The sequence below is a fragment of the Pagrus pagrus genome (assembly GCF_965226575.1).
Source record: "Pagrus pagrus genome assembly, chromosome: 7".
NCBI lineage: Eukaryota > Metazoa > Chordata > Actinopteri > Spariformes > Sparidae > Pagrus > Pagrus pagrus.
The window spans coordinates 1,261,192-1,286,746 of NC_140191.1; the positions used below are offsets into that span (position 1 = coordinate 1,261,192).

Sequence of the window (25,555 nt, forward strand, 5' to 3'; positions counted from 1 at the left end):
TGTCTCAATTCTGAGCCGACCCGTCTGGATCAGTTCAGTTAACTTGTTCTGAGTGATTCTAAACAACCTGATTATTTAACGATCGCGTTCAAACTGCAGCGCTGCAGCAGCCAACTGACCTGAGTGGGAGCGGAGAGGAGACCGGCTGGCAGAGCAGCAGGTTGTCATACGGAGAGAGCTGCAAGAAACAGCCAGCGTTAGACAAATACACACACACACACAGACACACACAGACACACACAGACGCACACAGACGCACACAGACACACACAGACACACACAGACACACACAGACACACACAGACACACACAGACGCACACAGACACACACAGACACACGGATGATTCTGGCTTCGATGCATGAAGTAATTTATGACTTAATTAACAACACGGAGCTTGTTTTCATTGTTCTGGCCGTCGTTCGTTCAGTCATGGGAACATGTTACTCGCCAACTTTCCTCCTGGAAGATGAACATGAAACAAGCAGGCGAGCAGTCAGACAGGTTTGAAACAGTTTATCTGAACCGCTGATCAGGTACGAAAACAGAAAGTAAACTCAGATGCTTGTTATCTGGAAGACCTACAGGACAGTTTAACTGCTGCTTTGTGAGATCTGTTCACCCGCAGTTGAATTTGAATCTTTCACTGTTTCACTGATGGATCCAGCTGCTGTAAAGCTGAAGCTGGTGAGTAAACAGTTGCTGTAACTGACCTGAACGATGACCAGACGTAAAAATTCAGATTTTATTGGCTCCAACTGACAGTTTCATTCTAAAAGCACTTAGAGGAAATATTCACACAAGAAACCCACAAAATGATCAATAATTGTCGCCCCTGTTGTGACCACATCATCGATGCAGTGGAGTTAAATCACATCTGAACACGATCGATCATCAGGGAATTATTTCTCATTGAAAGAAAGAAGTTTGCTGGCTAATTAGAAAAGATTTATAGAGCGACCGCTTGTGATCGGGCTCAGTTACCCAGTCGAGGCTGTGAGCAGATCACCACCTACATCCTGTCGAAGGAGGAAGTGAAGCATTAAAGTCAGAAGTAATGAATTTCTTTTCTGTCGTAATATATATTTCTTATTTTCTGTGTTAAGCTGCAGGGGAGCTGATAAAAGCTGAGATACATCTGTGATTAGAAACTACAGATCTGCACAGAACATTTCCTGTAAAGGCAGTTAAATAAAAAAAGTTGTTCACCAAAAACTAAGAAACCTTTTGACCTTAAATTCTGATTGACAATATTCAGAAACTGAAAGGCTTCAGTCTTTAAGAAAACATCAGTGTCAGTTAGAGAGGAAGTTTAAAGTTTTCTATTTTCTTATTTCTAAGTAAAAGTGGTGTCACGACTCTCCAAATCCTCAATTCAATCTGATCTTAAGGTCACGGTTCATCATTGTCAGCTCTACCATCGACTGTTTATCACATCTGGATTAGTAAAGATCAACAGATCTTTGGTTTTATGTCCTTTACATTTTCAAACTTTTCTTTAAAAAGATATTTTACATCAACAGCCTGACTTTATTCTGCCGTCTTTTGCAGGCTTGGTTTTAGACAAGTTCAAATAGTAACCTCCTCACTGGAGCTTACACTTAATGTTGTAATGAATCTCAGTCTCAATCATCAGAGTATACAGAGCGGGGCTGAGTGACATCACTCTCTACTACTGTGTGGATTTGGACTTTGTCGTGAGCTGCACCTGTAGGTTTATGTTCTGATGACCTGGTGAAGACGAGACATCACAAACGGTTTTTACCTGAACGAGGATGCGAGGCCGCTGTGGAGAGGGAAACGGGACGTTGTGCATGAAGCTGGAGACGTGTCTGCAGACAGAGAACACCTCGATTAATACCAATAAAATCAAGGATCAATCATATTTGACAATTATTCAGTGTTTGATAACAGAATTTATTATTTATGAGGACGGAATAAATTCTTAATATGATTTTATGACATCTGGAGATGCAGAAAGCCTCCGCTCAAACACGCTGCCACTGTTACAACTTCATGTTTCTTTATGCAATAAATATTCTAGCAGCAGATCTGATTTAGTCTGAAACACTGAAACTGAAGATAAAAATGAAATGAACACGACCCAGAATCGTGCACTGACTTTTCGAGCGGCAGGACGTGGGGTCCGGAGATCGAGTATCTGTAGACGAAGGTGAGGAACTTCTGGAAGACGGTGAAGAAGGGCCAGTGGGAGAGCACGCAGATGCTCTTCTTCACCTGCAGGCTGCGGTTGGTGATCGGCCGCCGGTCGACCACGCTGAGCAGCCCGAGCCTCACGCTCTGCCGCTCCGACAGCAGCTCCCTGGAGAACGACTCGTAGAACTGGATGGCCGCTCCGTAAACCTGCAGGGAGAACGAGGAGTTACGGTGTTGAAACAGGAGGAGACTTCTCCAGCAGCAGAAATGTATGTGTGCATGTTCTTGCTCTCTGACCTTGTCCCCGGAGGCGGAGGTGAGGACGAAGGTGGAGAAGACGGGCAGCTGGTATTTGGTGTTTAGAGGCCAGCTCTCCACAGTGACGCCCATCGGCAGACAGAAGACCGGCACCGACTCCGGCAGAGGAAACGCCTCCTGGTCCTCTGCTGGGTACCGACTGAGCAGACCTGCAGCACAACACAATCAGGCTGATTACACTGTCCTGATTTTTATATGGACAGCAACCAAAAGTTACAGAAACAAAGACGTCCTTCTCAATTTTAAGACACTTAAACATATTATTTAGTTTCATTGGATACAATTTTACAAACCCAAACAGTTTCTCTTCAGGAATATTCCTGTATTTTCTAACTGTTTATAATAACGTTGTACTCTTCATCTCTGTTGACATTTTTCCGTCTCTCTTCGCTGCAGGAGCTCTGATAACATGAAGTGCAGCAGAGTGACAGATACTCACTGGCTTTGTAGACGAGGGCGTTGGCTTTGGCCACAGCTCTCTTGTAGCACACATACAGAGCCGGACCCCACTGGAGACACACACACACACACACACACACACACACACACACACACACACAGTTATAAACTGGTCTAATCTTTTAAAGAAAGTTATTATATTAAAGTATATTTAACTACAACGAACAGTGGTCCTAATATTTTAATTATTCAAAGGAGAAAAGCCTTTATTTGAGACAGGCTACTACTTTTGTTATTTTTCATCTATTTGAAAGCACAACACACAATAATCAACATTTCAGTAAATGTACCACTTTCAGCCAACCTGCTAATTTCCCCTGCAGCCTTTTGATGATATTTGAATTGATATATTAGTATTTCCCTTTTTGTAATTCGAATGTGCTGTTTGAATCCCTTTACTCTGCTGAAAGACTTTTATTGTGAAACATCTGGGAGGAAGTGAGTTGAGTCTGATCTACAGCAGCGTCACAAGCAGCAGAAATGGCCGGTACAGAATTGAGTATAAATGTTGTAAGTGGTTAAAAACGCTCAACCATTAAAGTACAAGTGTTTAAAATGTTCTCACCACTTCCTCTCATGCATTTACTCTTTGAGAATTTATCATTAATTTCAGAACAACAACAAATCCCCGACTGAAACACCCGTTGGTGCTCACCATGCCGGTGTTGAGGTTCTTGTCCACGCGGCTGAAGGTGTGCGGGGCGACCTCTCCTTTGCTGGGCAGCAGCAGGGCGATGTCGGTGACGCCCAGCGTGTGGAGGCCCTGCGAGTCCAGCGCCCGCCGGTACGTCAGGAACACCCGGTGAGCCGTCGGAGCGCCGCCGGCGCTGAGGCTGGCTGAGCGACTGTAGGGCGTGGTCTCGATGACGTACCAGCCCTGCTTCAGCTGCTCCTTCCCCTCATACAGGACCCTGCAGGAAGTTCAACACGTCAGACTCAGTGATGCGTTCACATGTTCAGGCAGTTTGTTGTGACTGTTCATGTTTGGATGCTTGAAGCTGAAAGTCAAAAAACATTTAGTGTTTCTATGAGTTGGATTTTTATTTTGCCCAGTTTTCTTTTGCTTATATGATTTACTTATTTGAGATTATTGTAAACCTGTTCTCTGTTTTATGAGCGTGTGGTTTTACGCTCATAAAATAGAGGAACAGTTGACACAAAAAGGAAAACCCCCACATGGATGGAAAGTCAGGTGAAGTTTTGTTGTCAAGGGGGTGAGTAGATAATGACTGAATTTTCAGTTTTGGGTGAACTTTGTCTTTTAGTGAGCTCACCAAGTCAACGTCCAGACAATCACTATTATAATTCCAGTGTTGAATCTTGAATCTAACTCCTCTTCTGCTCTGATGTAGAGTCGTTTTCTGTCCTAAACTAAACTCACACACTTCACTTTGACTGCGCCCGTCAACAAAAACTAAACAACAAAAGGTAGAAATTAAGTTTGTTACAGAGTGAACCCTCTTCAAACAAATCAATAAAGGATCTCTGAAAAAGAAAATAAACCCAACATGTTTCCTCTGGTACCAGTCAGCTGATCGTCTTCCTGGCAGTGACGCTGCAGGCTAACGCTAAACTAGCCGCGTTGTCTTTGAAACGTTCTTACTTCTTTCAAGCGTGTGTAAGTAGGCGGGGTCGAGACAAAAAACAACAACCTGTGAATCGCTGATCATGCTTTTGATTTCGCTAATCGACTTTGAAAGCTCATTTTGATTGATATTGGATTTAGAAAATGGGAGCCATGACACCCCTAAATATGAGTCACAAATATAAGCAGGCATTTCATTTTCACTGAAATAAATCTGAAACTGATGATCAGAGTTTTGCTGCCGTCTGAACCCAACAAGCGTCTTTCCTTACATCCGCAGAACGCACCGATATGAAACCTTATTTTTTTAAAGATATTATAATACAAAAAAAAGATTATGTTTCCAGTGAAGTTTGTTTTCCAACTGTAAAACATCCCGCCTCCGTCACATATAAGTGTTTGATCACTGCTGTCACGGCCGATATATTGATATCAGAATATTTCACTCCCTAATATCAATATCGCCCCCGAAAATCGAGTATCGATTGGACTCCAGTTCTGACGGATTTTACTTTCATCTGAAACTGCAGCTCCTGTGATCTGAATACATTTGGCCATTTTGCAGTTTCAATAATATTTTGACGAACTGTGCAGCGCTTTCTGCCTCACATCTCCTCCAGTGACTCATCAAATCCGTTCATGGCCCTGAGAGATGAACTGATTCCCCCAGGATCAGACCTCATCTGATGAGCTCGAGGTTTCCAGTCTGAGAAACATTCAGACGTCCTGTCACGCTGCCCTGAGACACTGACTGGTTTCCTACCTGCTCACCGTCAGCTACTCTCTTACAGCGTCAGAGAAAAGATGTAATCTGAGGTGTAAAATAAGAGGATTTGCCTCATTATCCCTCTAACACGAGTGTAATCCAGAGCAATTAAACTGTTGAACATGGAAGAAACAATAGACGAGAGTGTGATGCTGATGAGAGTCCAGCACACGACACAGTCTGCCCACCACTGCATTACATAATCCTGTCTTACATAAGCTTCAGCTTTAATATGCATTACATGAACTAAATGCACAAGACCTGATTTCTGTATGAGAGTGGTGCTTTTATTCATTTTTAATTAGAACAGCAGAATAATATACAGCACAACACGCAGACCATGTGTTTATTACTGATTATATCAACCTGATAATCCTTCAGAGCAGCTACACTCACAGCTGTCGCCACAAAGAGAGACCGAGGAGGGAAAGTGATCACACGGGGATAAAAGAAACCACAGAAAGACGCAGTTCATCCCTCATTTCACTGAGGACAAAGTCATGACATCTGCAGCCAACGACGGGCAGATTATTCTGATGTTTTCACATCACAGATGACGAAGAAAAACAATTATTAAAACGTGAGACTGCAGGTAAAACCCTCCTGTAGGCTGATAAGGGAGTTTAGTGTGGTGCAGAACTGAAAAAGACGAATAGTTCAATCTTTTTATTCAACAGCCAAATCTTTAAATATCTTTTGACAGGTCCAGCCCCAAAACATCACCATGATACATCTGCTTTCAAAATTCAAATAAACTAAATAGTGGTTTATTTCTACGTTGTCGGAACGGCAAAGCATCCTCTGTCATCATCGACATGAGTAAACACAGAATCAGAGCTGATTATTCTGGACAGTTAGTTTATTCACCAAGTTCATAGCTCTGATTGTTGAAATGAAATCTGTGTCGAGGATTAGTCCCGCTGCAGCAGAAAGTCACCATTATTGAGACTGTGTACACAGATTTATTTTTACCCTTCTGACACGAGATCTCTTTTACTACTATTTCAACACAGATTTGTCGATTACAATATCGAATTATCCGGGGAAACGTCGGTGCGTCCTCTGGACACCGAAAGCGAGTTTCCTAGCATGACGCAGGACACGTACCTCTCACCATCACTGCAGCATCTGGTTCTGTAGATAATTTCACCTCCCAAACTGCACAAAAACAATCAGATTGACACAAACAGCTTCTGGAAGCGTTAACAGATCTCACCCCAGGTCCAGGATGGGCGGTTTGTCTCGTCCGCGGCGGTAACACAGGTACAGGTGCGGGTTGTTGATGAGGCCGGCGCTCAGCTCGGCCGAGTGTCCGCCCAGCGTCCTCTCGATGCAGGTGAAGCCCTCCGGCACCTCCTCCCCGAGCCCCCGGGCGATCACCGCCAGGTCCGTCACCGACTCCACTGCTCGGCCCGACGAAGACGATGAAGAGGAGGAGGGCGTCGAGGAGGAGTTGGTGGAGGTCTTCCCATCCTCGTCCAGGGGCCTCCAGGGCCCCGCAGGGTCGAGACCTGCCACTACAAAGTAGTCCACCAGCTGGGGACATTTCTCCTCTGTCATGCCGCCTGTCTGCCCTCCACTGCAGAGAGAGAGGAGAGAGAGTGGGTTCATTATCTAAAGGTCACATGACGGAGAAGTTAAACTTTTCACAGATTTATGCATTCGTGAATTATTTTTCTTCTGTCCAGCGAAAATCTGAAATCGTGACAGCCCTAGTTTTAAGAATATTTTGATCGTTATCGGGAAAAAATCGTGAATCAGAATCATGTTGGACAGGATGATGGTTACATGTCGTCGATGTGGATTCGTCAGTATTGTTGAAAAACTTTCATGGCAAAAAGGTCAGAGAAGTGAAACTGTAGAGTAACACACTGGAGGATCACAGGAGCTGCACTAAAGAGAGATGACACACACAGACACACAGACACACACAGACACACAGACACACACAGACACACCATGACTCAGTACCCTGGAGGTCAGGCAGTGAGGCAAAGCCCAAAATCTCATCAGCCAATCAGAGACTCCGACTCTTTCATAATGTGCAAATCTTTTTCCATCCTGTTTTTTATTAAAATGTATAAATTATTGCTGTAAACCTTTAAAAACCTGCCTGGACGGTTCTGTCTCACTTCATCGTGTCAATAAAGTCAATCTGAATTTGAAAGAGAAATCACAGCGATCGATCACAGACCCGGTCACTGCTGTTTTATTACAAAATCAATATGTGATCAAATTGACCTGCAGAGGACATGCTGCTGTGTGTGTGTGTGTGTGTGTGTGTGTGTGTGTGTTGCAGTGCGTTATAAAAATAGGATGTGCAGCGATGCTGTGAGATGCTGAGAGCTCTTATGTAACTGTAAATGTCCCTCGCCCTCTCTCACCCTGCAGCCTCTCTGCTCTGCCTGTGAACAGAGACTGGAGGAAACAGAGGTGACTGGATGAGTCACGAGAACATGAACCTGTGGCCATCTCTCAAGTTTAACTGGAAAGTCCATCCAATGTTGAGCAGAAATGCCAGAATTCAGAACCACAGTCTCCCGTATGTTACGTATCTATTTAAGGAATGTTAAAAACTTTATACAAAACACCCTTTTTTCCTCCAAATTAAATGAAGAAATGCAAAGTTTGCAACAGAATCATCTGATCTGATGTCGACAGCTGCAGGACGGACTCAGCAGTCACAGTCCTGCAGCCGTCACTTGAATGTAAATGTGTTGTTTTGAGTGTTCGCTGAAACTGCCTGTTTATTTTTCTTTTTACTAAAGAAGCCAAAATATTTAGGGTTAAAACACGACGGTACAACTTTGTCTGAATAAAATCACCGAAATGATGACATTCAAATCACAAAACTATCACAAAGACAACAAGTCTGAGCTGACATCTGCTGTCTCTGTTTTGTTTGGTATATAAACACTTTTGTTTCAGACTACAACACTAAAAATCAGACATGCTGGGAGCGTTGCAACTGTGATGGCTCATTCAGACGTTAGCTGGAGGGCTAACTGCTCTTTATATCACAGCGTAGGACTCCTTAGAGATCCCTGACAGGACAGTGAGGACGTGTACAGGAAGCTTTACATGGACGTCCTCCTTGTATTAAGAAATGCATTTACATCCATCTTTCATCCACTAATCTCTACACTTCCAGTTCAGAGTCTGCCGTCTCAGATTACAGCTGTGTGATGGTAAATCCCTGCAGCTCAAACACGTTCAGCCGGCAGGAAAATAAATTATAACCAGAGAGGTTCTGCTTGATTTACATAAAACTGAGACAGCGACAATGAATATGTGGATGTTTGATGACTCCAGAACCGCTCTGACGACCCAGAGCTAAAATCAAGACGAGGTTTCTGTTGTGTCCTCAGGTTGTTACTGTTCTGACTCATCACAAAAGGTCAAAGGTCAAAGTAAAGAGTCACAAAATGAAGAGATGAAGTTTACACTCATGGATTGAACATTTGATTTCCTTCCCTTTCCTTTATTTCTTCCTGCGAGGCGGCGGCCCTCTCATCGCTGTCAACACGGAGGTGAAAGTGAGAGAGCAACGCTAAAAAGGACAGAGCGGAGGAAGTGGAACGAACGTGGGGGTGAAAGGTCAGCTGGCAAACAGGAAGAAGGCTGGTAGCCTGTTTCCTGTTCATCGATGACTTCCTGGTGACACAACAACACATGTGACAACACCGCGGCTCCCCAAGGTCATAAAATACACCGTTAACTGTTTAACAACTCAAAAAAATCTACTGTACAACTACAATCTGAATCTGTGTGTATCTCAGTCTGAACATCTGAAGCCTCGGACACTCATCTGTGAGAGATCTATACCTCCACATGTACACAAAGGTCCACCGACTCTTACTGACAGATCATGAGTCACTGCATTGAGGAATATTCCTGAAAAAGTAACATACATGCTGTTCACCACGACACCAGACACTGAATAAACAGTTACGGTACAGCAGCTGGGATGTGAAGAAAATGCAGGAAAATGTCGCTGCTAAAATTGCTGATTTTCTGGAGCGATGACGAGCAGCGACTCTGGGAATAAAAGACTGTGGAGTCTCCTGATGAGTGGACACGGGTGAAGATGTTTTGTGAAGGAAACCAGTCGGAAAATGGACAACGGTGAGATTCAAGTTTGTCTTCATATGTTTACATTTGATACATTTCTCTAATAAAATATAATTTGCACATTGCTCCAGTGAAACACTGACATCTTCCAGAGCTCATTTATGATTAGAAATATTAATGGATTAATGCAGAAGTTCTCAACCTTTTCGAGTCCAATGAGAACTCGTGCACACTTTCACAAACACACTAAAATCTCTTTTAAGGGAAATTATATCATCGGTACAGGAAACCTATAAAGAAGCAGAAAACAGAAAATACTCAAGTACATTTGAGTACCTCAAAATAGTACTTAAAGCTGCAACAAGGAACGTTTGTTTTTGTTCATTCTGGCGCCCCCTGTGGACAAAAGCGGTATGAGCACCACCGCCTCCTGTCCCAGAGTTGATCTCCTACCATGTGCAATTGTTTTGGAAGCGAATGGGAGGAAGATGCAACATATTTAAACCTTTTTCCTTTATACTGTTTGCAGGATGCATGGTGATGAGTTAACGTATCTATTTCTGTCAATGTAAAATAAATAACTGTAATATGATGATGGTGAAACCACCACCAGACCACAGAGCAGCTTCTTTCTTCAATTCATCCTCAGCACTTCGCCATAAAAAATAGTTTACATTTTATGAATTGTCCAACCAGGCATTAAAAACAATCCAGTCTTCTCCCTGATAGTCTTGTTTCCATATGTAGGTCAAACATGCTGTTTTTCCAACACATCTGCTGGCAACAATGACGCTATTGAGGAATCACCGCTAATTCAGTTTAACCACGTTTCATTTCAAGCCCCCCGTTATTTGGTGATGTAAAAGCTTTTATTTTGAAGCAGCATCACAGGAAACGTTGTGATTTCAGCAGCAGTAACTAAACATGAACCAGCTGAAAATGAACACGTTGAAAAACACAGCAGATGTTTGAAAGACCAAACAGGACGAGAGAAACTAAAGAGATTCAGCTAGAAGCTACAGACGTATCGACAGCTGAACACACTGACTTTAAAAAACCTATTTCTCTCAGGTTTCCTGCGCTGACATGAGTCGAGTATCGATTGTAGGGGGAGATGGGTGCAGTTGCGGGACGTCACCACAGCCAGCATGGAGGTGCGGCTTGGCTCAAGTTAGTGCAGTGAAACTGGTGATGATGGTGATGATCGGTTTGACTCACCGTGGCCAAAAGTGCCAAGTATCAAACTGAGACTGTTTCATGACCAGTTGAAAAGTCCCTGAAGTGTGTTTAAGTGCAGTATTTGAGTAAATGTTACTTTAAAAAGTTACTTACTACTTGTACAGATATTGAATATTAGTCTTGTTTGTACTGAAATGCTCTTTTCCAACATAGATGAAAACAAAAACAGGTCAAACACCAGGAAAGAAAAGTCAGTTCCTTCATCACCGAAGACTGAAAATAAGAAGGTGAGAGGTCAGTGAGTTCACTGTGGGAAATAAAGTTTCAGCTCTTCTCTCAAACAACAGTGAAGAACCAACAACATCAGTTAATCCCGTCTCTTACAGTCAGTTCACCTCCATCCTCTCCTCTAAATTATCTTAACTTCGTCTATTGATCCTAATAAATGTCACTAACATTCACTTCATGTTCTCAGAGGGAGGCGTCTGCTCAAACACTAAAGTAGCAACAGAAATTTTTAGCTGAAACAGCTGATTTCATCACAATCACTTCCCTTTTTAAAAGCCCATGTGCAACAGTGGAAACCTCACATACGTACACACACACACACACACACACTTCTACATAAATCCTGTAACACCCAAATAAATGCACCAGATTTCCTCACTGACAGAGTTCACTACAGTACATCAGTTTACATTGTGTCAGTACAAACAACTTAAAATTCGTTCAGTCGGTGTCGGAAATATGAGAAAATTTAGTTCTGACTGGAAAAACTTATTTGACGACACCACAAATCAGAAACACTTGCTGACTTTGACATCGAGCGCAGAAACATGGCAGATCAAATTAAATGATTGGTTGAAATATGAGAAATTAACACAAATGTAGAAAAATCTCCTGGATCCGTCCCTTTATCTGGATCCCCGCCAAAAGTTAACGGGGTCTGTTCTGGGCCGAGACCCATCCTCCATCAGATTGTTCTGATCCGGTCATAATCCCCTGAGAAAAATGTATGAAAATGTTGGAAAGACGCCTGATCGCACAATCATAAAGAAAGGGTAGAACAAAATCCTGGATCCAAACCAGAAGTTAATGTGGCCTGTTCTGGACTGAGACCCATCCTGCATCCAAGTTTGGTGGAAATGCATTCAGTAGTTTTTTGTAATCCTGCTGACAAACCGACCGACAGACAGACAGACAGACAGACAGACAGACAGACACAAGTGAAATCATGACCTTCTCGGTGGATGTAATAACAGCTTCCTGAACATTAATGCTCCTCAGCAGAGTTCATTATGGCCCTTTTCCACTGAGTCATCGCGTCACGTTTCAGCCCCTCAGCTCACGATGACATTACGTTTCTGAGTTGGAGCGTCGTCAAAACATGATGTCGACCCTCAGCTCAGCTGCTGTAACGTTAAGAGTCTCTGTGGTTTGGAGGCGAGACACGTCCTGCTCTTCACTCCGGTGTTTGTGGTGTGTTCGAGTGCAGCTTTCAGCAGAAGACACGAGGCGACAGAGCTCTGCTGTGTCAGGGGCCCAAAATACAACATGAGAAAACTAGATTCTGCACATACAATAAAACTAAAGTCATGACTTCACCTCAAACACAACCACGCCGACAAACATTAAAATAAAACACTGGGCACAACTGCACAAGTGTTTAAATAAGGCACGGGCTTTTAAAATGTTTGTTATGGATGGTGAAGTCGGTCTGTTGGTTGTTGAGTTCACCACTTTGGTCCAAAGTTAAATATCTTAACAACTATTCAATAAAATGTTGTCGGATTATTACTGCTTTTGGAAACACAGTTCTGGTAATTGAAATTTCTTTGAAACTACCTCAATAATTACCTCAAAATGTATTGAAAACATCAATATTCTGTAATAGTAATATTCTGCTATTATCCAGCAGCAGTACATAAAAAGGTGCTAACTTCTTTTACCGTTCACAGGAAACTTCCAACGAGTTGTTGCAGCTTCATTTCTTATTTCTGCAGATCAGTAATCTGAAGTACACTCAGTCCAACTTTGGAACAATTTCCTAAACTTCTCTGACTTGATTCTTGATTATGAAGCTGCATTTATTGGTAATCAGCATTTATAGTGATTAACTATAAAAACAAATGTGGGAAATTTGTTCCAAAGTCTGACTGAAAACAAATGGTTAAATTAATATAACGACAACATAATGATAACTCATTTAAAGTCAGGAAGTCAGACGGAAACTAGAAAGAAGCTTTAAATGTTACGACCACTGACCCTGATACTGCAGCAGACCTGTACAATGAAATGTTTTTCCTGTGTTCATTGTTTTCACTGTTCATTGTTCTCATTGTCTTAATTGGTGAGACATTTTCTGTCAATAAAGTTCTATTGTTTTTTTGTTGTTTTTTGTCCTGTTCGGACACTGAGAAATATATAATGTTGGTGTGCATATAATTTACATGCACATCATGTACATTTCCACATTAGCAGCTGCATTAATACCTATTTTCTGACAGGAAATCGAGTGAGATGGCAGGTAGCTGGGGTTTTATTTAAATGACACCTACGGCCGAAGCAGAAGTACTGAAACAGTTCATCTCTTTACTCGGGGTTGGAGTAAAGAGGAAGTGAGAGGCCGGAGGGGAAGTGTCGTTCACATTAACAAATAAAGCTGTTATTAATACTGAAAACAGCTGCTGAAACTGCACCATTCATGCACTATCAGCTGTGTTTCCCTAAAACCTGAACCTTCACTCTCATCACTGTCAGCTTTCTGACAAGCAGAGAGGCCGATTCACAAAAACACAACATGTCTCCTCTGGACTTGGAGGTTTGTATTGAAAAATGATATTATTGATAACAGAGGAGATATGAGTGTTAACACTGGGTGTGACTGTACCGTGCAGTTAAATGTGGAAATGGGGCCACAGACCGTCCAGGTGCAACCTAATTAAAACTAACTGCGTCCACTTCCTGATCAGCTGAACAGAAAACCATCATGTCGTCTGACAGAAACAGTCACACAACAAATATAGTGATCTGACTCGAACATAGCAAAGATTATTTTGATCAATATTGAGATTATGATTATTTAAACCATTAGTCACTGACTTTAGACACATCATACATCTATTGAAGTAAAAAAAATAACTAGACCACATCTAACTACACATTTAACACCTATTTTTATATTTCTCACAGATTCTCACACAGTGTCTGATATTTGAAAAGCAAACCTTCACTTCAACGTTTTAAAAAATGGCCCTTCTGGTGTTTTAGCACCGGTCCTACGTTTGTTTTTTTGAGTGCAGTCCTAACTGAGAAGCTGTCAGAGTCTTTAGGTTTTGACAGTTAGTTTGAAAAGCTGCCACAGGAAGTCAGCGGTGCTGCGAGGGAGAAACAACGAGCCTTCAATTACTCAGTGAGTGAAAAGTGCAGCTGAGAACGAGGCAGCAGAGGAAGAAGGAAGGTGTGAAAATAAAGAGGGTTTTTATGTGAAGGTGACATCTCCAAAACACACCAGTGTGTGTGTGTGTGTGTGTGTGTGTGTGTGTGTGTGTGTGTGTGTGTGTGTGTGTGTGTGTGTGTGTGTGTGTACGGGGTCGTGGATCACAACAACTCTTTGTCAACACATCAGCGTCTCATACAGCAGCGACATCGTCTCTCAACACGTTCAATGAGCACATTATAAATGACATCAGAGTCACATGATCGATCACACTGCAGAGGAGTGGACGTAAAAACAGAAACGCCTGCACAAGACACACAATGATTCAACACAGCAGCTCTGAAATAAATGTTAACTACGAGGAAAGTACGGTACTGGAGGCTGAAGACACAATGTGGACATTAACTGATGATGACACACTGACTTCAAGTATCTAAGGGAAGATAAGTAAAAAGCACAGTATGTGAAGTAAAAAGTAATGCAAGTAAATAGTAAAAGTACAGTTAGTAGAGTAACTTAATTTAAGTAACAACAGTTTGCAAAAAGCAAAGTATGCAAAGTGAAGCAAAAGTATGTAAAATAAGAAAGTAACGCAAGTAAAATAAAATGTAAAGTACAGAGTAAAAAGTACAGTAAGTAAAGTAACTTAATTAAAGTAAGTACAGTATGTAAAGTATAAAAGCAAAGCAAAAGTTTGTAAAGTAAAATGTAAAAGTGTAAAGTTTTAAAAGAGAAGTTAGTAAGTAAAGTAAGTACAGTATGTAAAGTATTAAATTGTGTAACTAAAGTAAAAGTGAAGTTGAGCAAAAGTAAGTAAAGTTAAAAAAGTAAAACAGTTAAGTAAAGTGAGTACAGGGAGTAAAGTAAAGAATAAAATAAGGACAGTAAGTATTAAAGTTAATTAACTGCAAATGTAAAGTATAAAAGTAAAGTAAGTAAAACCAAATGGAAAGTAAGTAAAGTAAAATGTGTGTCAGTGAAACATAAAGGCTCAACAGGACCTTTGTTTCCACACTGTGCATTATGTGAGCCTCCACAACACACACACACACACACACACACACACACACACACACACACACACACACACACAGTGTTATTGTGTTACTGTGTAGAAATGATCAGCGTTAAAGGTTCAGGAGACAAAACTGCTGCTGAAATCATAAAGATCAGCTGGTCACAGCTCCATCGTTTCTAATATCAGAAAGTCAAATCCTTTTTTAATCGTCTCTAGTTTCAAACCGTCCTGATGTCAGACAGAAGCAGCTGTGCCGGGCTTCATGTTTATAAAAATATACTTATAATATAAAACAAGAACAGGACAAGACGCATCAAGAGCAGCGGAGACCGACCACACAAGAGCCTGACCTACAAACCTAAAAAATGTTTCTGTAATGCAAATAATAGTCACAGCTCAGTTCCTGGTTTTAATGCCGAAGCTCTGCTTGTGTTAACGTCAACAGCAGAAACATCAACGTCTCTCAGAAAAATAAAAAAACTTCTGTTCGGCCTTCTGTAGCTACACGTTGAGAGTTGAGAGCAACACAGGATGATCCATAGAGTCATAAATTACTCTGGAAGAACAGTGAACAATGAGCAACATCACTTCTGTAGCTGTTGGTGGAAACGACAGGTGAGGACACGCCGAGCGCCGGCTGACTTCATCACCACCATCACTTCAAAACCTTCGTTTATGTAACAACAAGCTCGGTTTCGCTTTCTCTCGGCGCTCGTGTCGTCCGGTGAAGTGTTACTTTGACTGCAGAAAACAGCGGGAGTGTGAAACTAGTTTCATTATAAGTGAAGACTCTTAATGGGGAATTCCAGCCGTGGATCCAGTCCAACAACAAACACTGACGTATTCATTCAGACTGCATGAAGAACAAGAAGCACGTTCAACCTTCAGCGTTTCACCTCCTGCTGCTTCAGCTCTGACTCGTGGTGGGAGTCTAACCTAAAAGTCACCTCAGTTCTTGTCTTTTATTTCCTTTTTCAATACTGTTTGTTACTGTATGATTTTAATAATAATGGTTATATAGAATTAATCTACAATAACAATATATAATAATATGAGTATTTTAGCATCTTACCTGCTACACGTGCACATACACAATCATAAAACACATCATATTTAACAGATTACCCCTGAAACATTCAGTGAGAACACATTAACATCACTGACATTATTATTATATTTATTATGACAACACTTTCATCTTCGTCTGTTTTGTTAAACGTACAGTCTGTAATTTAGGCCACTAACGGTCTGTCATGCAACACAAACATAGTGTGGTATCATGGGAGTTGTTGTCTTCGTGGTTAAACAGATATAAGATGGTTTGAATTTGTCATGGTACGACAACCATCTTAGAAAATATCAGAGTTTCCCGGCATCATTGAGCGATCACAGTTAGTTCAATAAGAAAGTTAAGTGAGTAAAGTATTTTAATAAAAATGCTAAATCACATTTTGGAGCAAACTGTCGCAAATTCACGTCGCTGCTGGTGTGAATAAATTTGAAGTGACATATTCAAGAATTTCGCACATTCATGTCGTTTATTTGTCACTTCAGCCTTCTTGATTTCTGATAATCAGTATCAGCCCCATCTTCACTGATAAGTTTCAAAGGTTCATTACAGAATATAAATACTGTGTCATGCTGTCTTCAGTCCCGTCTGCAGTCCTGCAGCCTGCCGTGACCTTATTTCCTGCTCGGCTGTCCTGAGCTGAGTTAACTGTACTCAGACGGGTCTGGAGGTCCGGGGGCGTCTCAGAGAAGCTAAAATCGTGTTCAGCTATTTAAAGCCTGCACATTGAAGTCAGACCTCTGAGACGGTGTGTGAAGCTCTGTGCTGATCTCTGAACTCACTGAGCTCCTAACAGCAGCAACACTTGAGCGTCTCTGCAGTAAACAGTAATTATCATCCAGCTGGATTATTAAAGACACAGAGAGGCAGCAGAGCTGAAAGTGGAGGAGCTGAGACGACTGCAGACTCCTGAAGGAGATTTAAATATGTGGAGTCTATATTTAGTCCGTCCACAGAGCGCCGGCTCACTTTATGTGCAGCAGCATCAGGAGACTGAGAGGACACGCAGCCGCTTTCCAAAATTAATTCACATGTGAGGATGATGCCACGCACATGACGACAACAACCACCAGAGGAATAAACAGACAGACGGACAGACAGAGAGACAGACAGAGAGACGGACAGACAGACGGACAGACAGAGAGACAGACAGAGAGACGGACAGACAGACAGACAGATGGAAAGACAGAGAGACGGACAGACAGACGGACAGACAGAGAGACGGACAGACAGACAGACAGACAGAGAGACAGACAGAGAGACGGACAGACAGAGAGACAGACAGACAGACAGAGAGACAGACAGACAGACAGACAGACAGAGAGACGGACAGAGAGACAGACAGACAGAGAGACGGACAGACAGAGAGACAGACAGACAGAGAGACAGACAGAGAGACGGACAGACAGACGGACAGAGAGACAGACAGACAGGAAGCTGAGAAACAGAGCCACTCAGTCGTATTTATAGATTGAACACATGTAAAGAGCCGTTTAACAGACGTTTACATGTTCCACTGCTGTAACTGTCGGTTTATGATTAAACTATTCTGTCTGTCGTCCACACGAGAGGAAATATAACAACATCCATAACTAACAGTATTATCACAACGTCAGGACTCAAAAATTGCTTAGATAATGTTTTTTGTCTTTTGGCTCTTCCTGCACATTTTCCTGTTCAGTTGTTTTCATCTTTCTAATCATTATGTACTGTATGTTTCTATTTACAGATCTCTTGTGTTTTTTTCTTATGTGCAGTGAAATAAATAAGCACATGGAAACGAGATTATTAAAAGCGAAGCCAGTTATTTAAATAACATTTAGAGATTATTATTAAAGACTTATAATTAAGTAGTTGTACTTCATGCTAACATTCTCACAATGACAATGCTAACATGCTGATGTTTAGCAGGTTTTTATTGTTTGCCATATTCACCATCTTATATTAGCATGCTAGCATGCTAACATTTGCTAATTGTCAGTAACCACAGAGTGCAGTCGAGGCTTATGTGATGTCATCATGACCCAGATGATCAGTGAAGTTATTACAGTTCATCCTGAGGGGAACATGAATATCTGAACTACATTTCATCAGAGTTGTTGACACATGTAACTGAAAACCATAAATGTGAACGAGCTGTTCACAGATCTGTGGATGAAGTAGGATCTTATATTTAGTTTTAACTTCTAGTTCAGGCTGAAAAAGAAAATCTAAATATTATAGAAATCAATATATCGATATTACGGCTATATCAGTATCGACGTATTGTTGATTGATATGTGCTGTTTTTGTACATTATAATGCAGAAAAATATGCTTGGTTATTTATAAACTTTAAATTCCCAGTGAAGTTTACTGTTTCAGTGCACTGATGTCACTTAAGACAATAAAGTTTATGGCTAAACTGTTAAATATCCTGTCTTTTTTACTTTTTACTTTACTTTTTTATGTTCTTTACCAAAATCAAATTGTACTCACTCATAGATACCAGCCACCTAAATACACCCGTTTTTGTCATCAAGATCAAAATTGTAGAAAAACGTCCCATCTCACAATGTTAAGGGAAGTGAGAAAGAAGTCCTGGACCCGTGCCTTTATCCAGAACTGCACCAAAAGTTAATAGGGTCTATTCTGGGCTGAGACTCATCCTCCATCTGAGTTTGGTGGAAATCTGTTCTGTAATTTTTGTGTAATCCTGCCGACAAACCAACAAACCAACAAAGCAACACACCAACACACCAACACACCAACACAACACTGATGGTGAGAAACCCTGATCAGAAAAATTACAATAGATCTGTTTCTGTATTTATATCTCTGTTTCTCTGAACTGCACTGCATGTTAACAGGAGATCTAAAGAGTAATAGATTACTTTATATATACTGTAATATAAAGAGATGGAGGACAGAGGACAGACGGGTGTCACACTGTGCTGACTGCTGCAGAGGGAGTTCAATGGACATCCTGAAACTGGATCTCAGCACATAAACCCTGTGTGTGTGTGTGTGTGTGTGTGTGTGTGTGTGTGTGTGTGTGTGTGTGTACGCAGGTCAAGGTGGCTTGTGTATTTTTGCAAGATCAGCAACAAGCTGGAGGGCAGAGATGGAGGAAGTACTCAGATCCTATACCTCAGTAAAAGTACTCAAACCAGGCTGGTAAAATACTAAAAAGTATAATCAGGAAAAGTACTACATTGTACCAATATCTTCACACATACATGATATATTTCTGTACTACGTGATATCTGTTCTGTATGTGAGCGAGTTGGCAGCACAGGAAGAAAATACTGAGCAACACTCTGTCACAGATGGTGGCTGAGGACGGAGGCCGGCTGCTGGCCAACATGACTGAGGGCTACTGAACACACACACACACACACACACACACACACACACACACACACACACACACACTTTCAAGTCATTTTTGCAGATGATCTCATCTAAAGTACAACGAGTTCGTCAACAGAGTCGGTTTAAACTCAACACAACAAACGGACAGTAAACAGGTCAGAGGTCACGTGACCACGACGACAACAACAACAACAACAGGCTCTGCTCCCACAAACTGTCAAACAAATGATTTTCTCAAACAAAAGAGTCTTTCATCAGTCTCACGGCTCCCAAAGATCACAATATGTTTGACCAAATACCTCGATATCGATCAATATATCGGGATGACTATTGGAATTTAGGCAAAATACGAACACAATGAGATTTTTGATCAATGATCATCAATAAAGGTAAAGACAAGAATTAGAACAAGCAGAACAGTAGGCCTGCAGTTAACGATACATTTACCCAATTACTGTGTGTACAATTTTGAGGTACTTGTACTTCAGAGTATTTTCAATTTCCTGCCACTTTATACTTTGACGAGCTGTAATCCGTCTGTAAATCTACAGTGAGCAGCTGTTTTAAGAAATGACTGAACTTTCTTTATAGATTTGTTATTTAGTCTTCAGTAGGAACCAATGGGATTGGAGCTGAGAGCGACAGACAGGAAGTCAGACAGTATTAAGAGACGGACTCACATGTTGCTCTGATCTGTTGATTGACACCTGATATGTCCTGTAAATGAGATTATTTCTTAAAGAGAAATAAAAACAAAAAGACCTCTCACTCCTAACGCTGAGATAAGAGCTGTTTCTTTTCTTTGTGTGCACACCCATCAGCAAATATTCATGACATATAAAACCAGAAATTCATAAAAGGGTGTGTTGATGTCCTCTGGGAGTTATAAACTATGAGGAGCCCCGGTTTGTCCACATGGATAACAGCGTTCGTGAGTCCGTCGAGGATGTTGCCTAATCTCCTGAAAACAAGAGTCAGTGAACGCAGCGCAGGAGGAATGTCGAGGAGCGAGTCTGTTGATTTAACAGTAGATTTTATAGTTTGTGTTTCCTCCCACAGAGCAGAGACAGGCAGGGGAGCTGAACTGGAAATGTGTTTGTCTGTCTCCCAGTGCATGCTGGGACATGCTGCAGCCCCCTGAACAAACTGATCTGCTGATGACAGTGGAAGGATGGATGTGTTGGGTTGCATCACGTTGCTGTTCGTTACCAGTGTGAATCAGTGTCGAACTGAAGGACTGTTTTTAATGGAGATTAATCTGATTTTTATATTTTCAGAAAACGTCTGAAGATTCATAAACTGGGGGGCATCGAACCAGAGCAGCTGAATAAAGACACTCTGTCAAAGTCCTAAAGCAGATCCTTTGATTTAGTGAAAGTACTGATACCACAACACTTAGTAAAACCTTACTCATGTAAAATAATGAAAGTATTATCAACTAAATGTACTTAAAGAATCAAAAGCAAAAATACTAATAATCCTGCAATAAAATGTATGAACTAAACAATCATCACCTAAAGACGCCTGATTTTGTTTTTAATCAAGATCTGTTCATTACTCCCTGAGACCCACCCTGCACTCAAGTCTGGTGGAAATCTGTTCAGTAGTTTTTGTGTAATCCTGCAAACAAAGCAACCAGTCAACCAACCAACAAAGCAACCAGTCAACCAACCAACCAACAAAGCAACCAACCAACCAGCAAAGCAACCAGTCAACCAACAAAGCAACCAGTCAACCAACAAAGCAACCAGTCAACCAATCAACCAACAAAGCAACCAGTCAAACAAAGCAACCAGTCAACCAACCAACCAGTCAACCAACAAAGCAACCAGTCAACCAACCAACCAGTCAACCAACAAAGCAACCAGTCAACCAACCAACAAAGCAACCAGTCAACCAAAGCAACCAACCAACAAAGTAACCAGTCAACCAACAAAGCAACCAGTCAAACAAGTAACCAGTCAACCAACAAAGCAACCAGTCAAACAACCAACCAACCAACACAGCAACCAGTCAACCAACAAAGCAACCAGTCAAACAAAGCAACCAACCAACCAACCAACAAAGCAACCAGTCAACCAACAAAGCAACCAGTAAACCGACCAACCAACAAAGCAACCAGTCAACCAACCAAGCAATCAAGCAACCAGTCAACCAACCAACAAACAAACACAGAAAACAAGCAACCAACCAAGAAACAATCCAACAAACCAACCGAACAACCAACCAACAAACCTACCAAACTAAACAAACAAACCAACCACAAACACATGTGAAAACATGGCCTTCTTGGCGGAGGAAACACTGACTGGCTGCAGTCCGACCTCCAGCCTCCTGTCTGATCCCTCATTTTAAATGTCATTCCAGCTGATTACTGAACACTGAACACAGGTGATCACAGATTCATGATTCAGTTTGACCTCGTCTTCATTCAACAGAGCTATAAATATTGATCACCTGGTCGTATTTCTGAGTCACAATCTAACTGATCAAATCATTTTTGTTCTCCGGCAACAGAAGCAAATAACTGAGTGTGTTTACATGCACACTTTGATCATATTCAAATTATGATGTTTTCATGAAAAATTTCATTATTTATGTCACATGATCGCAACAGTGTCCAGGTTTGTGATGGTCCTGGGTCAGGTGTTTACATGCCACATTATTATACACGTTCTTATGATGTAAAAGGTCTTGAAAGTTAAAACACCCAAAGTCAATATCAATGAGAGCTCCCGCTGAACGCCTCGCCAGTCGTCAGGACGTCACACATTTGCATATTTGATGTCTATGTTCACATTAGAAATGAAGCTAACTGGAAGCTGAAAACACGACAGAGCCGACCAGAGACGCAGTGAGAAGTGATGACTCGTGCGTGTGTGAGCTGACCAATCAGAGCAGAGGGGGGGGCCCTAAAGAGACAGCAGCTAAAACAGAAGACAGAGGTGGAGTACAGCTGCTGCTGCATGACAACTGATGAGCATTAAACACATAAAGCTGATCGAGTAGTAACATAAAGTAAAATCAGGAACCTGAAAATGACGTCTCCTTTAAAACCAAACAGATTCTCAGTGTGACTCTAAACGTATCGTCTCCTCAGGGACCCTGAAGGGTCCTCCAGGATCAGTCTTCACTCTGCAGCGACAAATTCTTTACAAGAGGCGACACGTCCTGACGGCCTTATCTCAGGTATCTGCTGTCTGAAAACACACACGCACACACACACACACACGGTTCAGTGTGTGTTTCACGTCCTGTTCTCACACTGCGTCTCCCAACAAACTCACAGCTGCTTTAACTTTGGGCTGAACTTTCTTCAACTTAAGATTCAAACTGAGTAAACTGGAGCCTGTGAATATATCTTATATTCATATGCTGATAATATATTTAAAAGATTTCTGCAACAGAAAACAGACACTGTGCCTCAAACATCGTTCAGAGAGAACAACACATGTTGTTGTTGTTGATGTTGATGTTGATGATGATGATGTTGATGATAATGATGATGATATCTGATGTGTTGAAGGCTGCGAGTGAAGCGGTCGACTCCTGCTGTTGTTAAAAGGCCTCCGGAGGAAAATAAAACGCCTGTTTCTGCAGTCAGACATCCCATAATTCATAGAGGCAACGCACTGTTGCCAAGTGAACACGAGAGCAGCGGAGGAACGAGTGAAGGAAGAAGAACATACTCGCTATCACCCACTGATTTTCCCATGAGACTCACAATTCTCCCGATTTCTCATAATTTTTCACATTTTCTCCCCTTTCAGTCGTCGTGACTTGCTTCTGGTGCCGTTCAGCTTGTAGTTGGCTGCTCTGTTCTGTTCCTCAGCGAGAGATGGACAGAAAGGAGAAATAATTTCCCTCCCTGGAGAGATTTTCTGTTTCTCATGTAAATTTTTGAAGGAAAGTGACTGTAAAAATCTGCCACGTTGATTTTTCTGTCAGTCACGAGGGATGCATCGTGTCAGAGAGGCTGACAGAGCAGCAGCGTGCTCAGACGCTCAGAGGGTCAGAAACATGACAGAATGAATGAAAAGCGAAAAATATTACTTCAAGACAGATTCACACAAATTATTCTGCATTGTTTTCTGAGAATTTCAATTAAAATTAATTTATATGAAAATGATTTTGCATTTGTTACTTTGCTATTTTCATTCTTGCAGGAAACACAGTCCTTGAATCTAAAAGTTTTCGGCGCTAGAACCCAACAGAACACGCTTTGGTTCTGAAGCTCTCTCTAATTTTGAGTCTCAGGCTTGGCAAAGTATGAAGAAGCATCTTTTTCTGCATTATAACCTCTCAAAAAGTTTTTATACCGGACGTCATACATGCTGATATATCTGTGATCAGCTGATAATATCGACCCCCGTCACTTTTCACGTGAACAACCGGGTGAAACGACACGGACGCCTTCGAGGAGAAAAACAAGCATCACAGAGGAGAAAACGAGATAATCGCAGCTGGAAGATGTTTATGTATACATCATATTTTATAAACTTTTCATACATTGTGTGTGCATTTAAGTCCAAACTCTGTTAGAACCCCACAAAGAAAATGTTTGAAATTTAAATATTTAATTATTTTAACCCTAAAATAAACCTGCTGTCTGCCTCACAGCCTCACATGTGATGGAGGTGTTTGTCAGAAGATCAGCGGTGACTGTCTGCAGGACGGACAGACAGACAGACAGAGACAGACACAGACAGTTACACAGACAGACAGGTCCTCCTGTTCCTCCCCTCCTCTCTCAGCTCTCAGTGAGCTGATGATGAGCTGCACTGCAACAAACAGGCCCGAGCAGCTGCTGGAGCTTTAACACCAGAGCCCCCCTTTAACTCAGCGGGTTCCATTATCGGACAGGGCTCTGCTCGATTTAATTTCATTTATTTGCAGAAATCGTTTCCGACTTTAAATCATCCGGAAATAAAAACCTGATGTGAGTGCAGTCGCAGCGGCTCCGTGTGTTAATGTGCTCCGTGCGTGTTTACCGGGCGGACGATGGTCGCGGCCGCTGCAACGCAAAGGAGCCCCCCGGAGTCACACAGCGCTCTGGTTCCAATATCGGACGCAGCTTGAAACCCGCTGACACTTCGTTTCTTGTCCGATTTTGTGGATGTTGTGATGGACGCGACTCGAACCAGATCCAGTCCAACACCGGGGACAACCTGTCCTCATCCCGCGCCTGCACGGTTCAAAACTGAAACCAACGGAGAAGAAACGTATTTAAAATGAACCAAACACACGAGCGTGTGGCTAGCTAACGTGACCGATACGCACACACGCACGCATTAAAAATACATAAAAACACATCGAGGTTATCGGATTTTAACGCTGCTGTTTTCATTTGGCAGCAAATACACGAAAGAAGCGCCTCGGCTGGAGGCGTGTCCGATAATGGGCGCATCGAAGTTCCCGTTAAACGACTTGCCTTTTAACGTCTGTTAGCTCCCCGTGTTAGCTAGCTAACAGGCGGCTGGTACCGAAGCGTCACAGTGAGCGGGTCCGTCAGTCGGACGGATAAACTCGGTGAATGTGTCGTAATGTCGCTCGTACCTTGTTGTCTCTGCTGGTTTGTCCCACAGATAACTGGCAGGATCATGTTTCGGTCACTCTCTCACATGTGACGTCCATGTTTGCTGTGTGCGGTGCGGAGCCGCAGCGGCCTGTCGAGCCGCGCGCAGGACGACGCGGTGTTTCCGGGCACAGCCTTCAAAATAAAGGTCTGATCGAGCGAGTTCTTAAAGAAAGCGTCAGTGGTGCAGGAAGTACTCAGATACTCAGATACTTCGTCATACTTGAGTAAAAGTAAAGATTAAAATATTACTTTGGTGAGAGTGAAAGTTACCCATACAAAAAGTACTTGAAGTTTCTGATATTAAATGTAAAGTAAATTATACATATATTTATATGTATATATACTGTACACTATGTGTTTACAGTACTGTACACTATGAGTTAACAGTATACAGGGGATCAGCATTTTATTTTTTTTATCTGATTGCGATTAAAATAAATTCATTTAAATTTAAGCTGCAAAGTAACTAGTAACTAAAAGTACAATATTTGCCTCCAAAATGTAGTGGAGTGAAAGTATAAGGTAGCAGAGAATGGACATTTACATGTAAAGTTATTTGAGTAA

At 41.8% G+C, this 25,555-nt stretch overlaps 1 protein-coding gene across 2 annotated transcripts in view; it reads right to left on the reverse strand.

Moving 5' to 3' along the window:
• The window catches only part of dennd4b (DENN/MADD domain containing 4B), a 43,392-nt gene extending 18,293 nt beyond the window's left edge, over nucleotides 1-25,099 (reverse strand). Inside the window, exons 1-9 of one of the 2 annotated variants that reach the window (XM_084356887.1) lie at nucleotides 24,970-25,099; nucleotides 24,405-24,613; nucleotides 6,501-6,863; nucleotides 3,589-3,844; nucleotides 2,914-2,983; nucleotides 2,454-2,623; nucleotides 2,122-2,363; nucleotides 1,765-1,831; nucleotides 120-178 (exon numbers count right to left, since the gene is read on the reverse strand). In XM_084356887.1, coding sequence (XP_084213013.1) covers nucleotides 120-178; nucleotides 1,765-1,831; nucleotides 2,122-2,363; nucleotides 2,454-2,623; nucleotides 2,914-2,983; nucleotides 3,589-3,844; nucleotides 6,501-6,844 — 1,208 coding nt within the window. In that variant the 5' untranslated portion in view covers nucleotides 6,845-6,863; nucleotides 24,405-24,613; nucleotides 24,970-25,099. The remainder of the gene's footprint in view (nucleotides 1-119; nucleotides 179-1,764; nucleotides 1,832-2,121; nucleotides 2,364-2,453; nucleotides 2,624-2,913; nucleotides 2,984-3,588; nucleotides 3,845-6,500; nucleotides 6,864-24,404; nucleotides 24,614-24,969) is intronic. The other variant, XM_084356886.1, reaches the window with a different exon arrangement.
• Nucleotides 25,100-25,555: the final 456 nt, after the last annotated feature.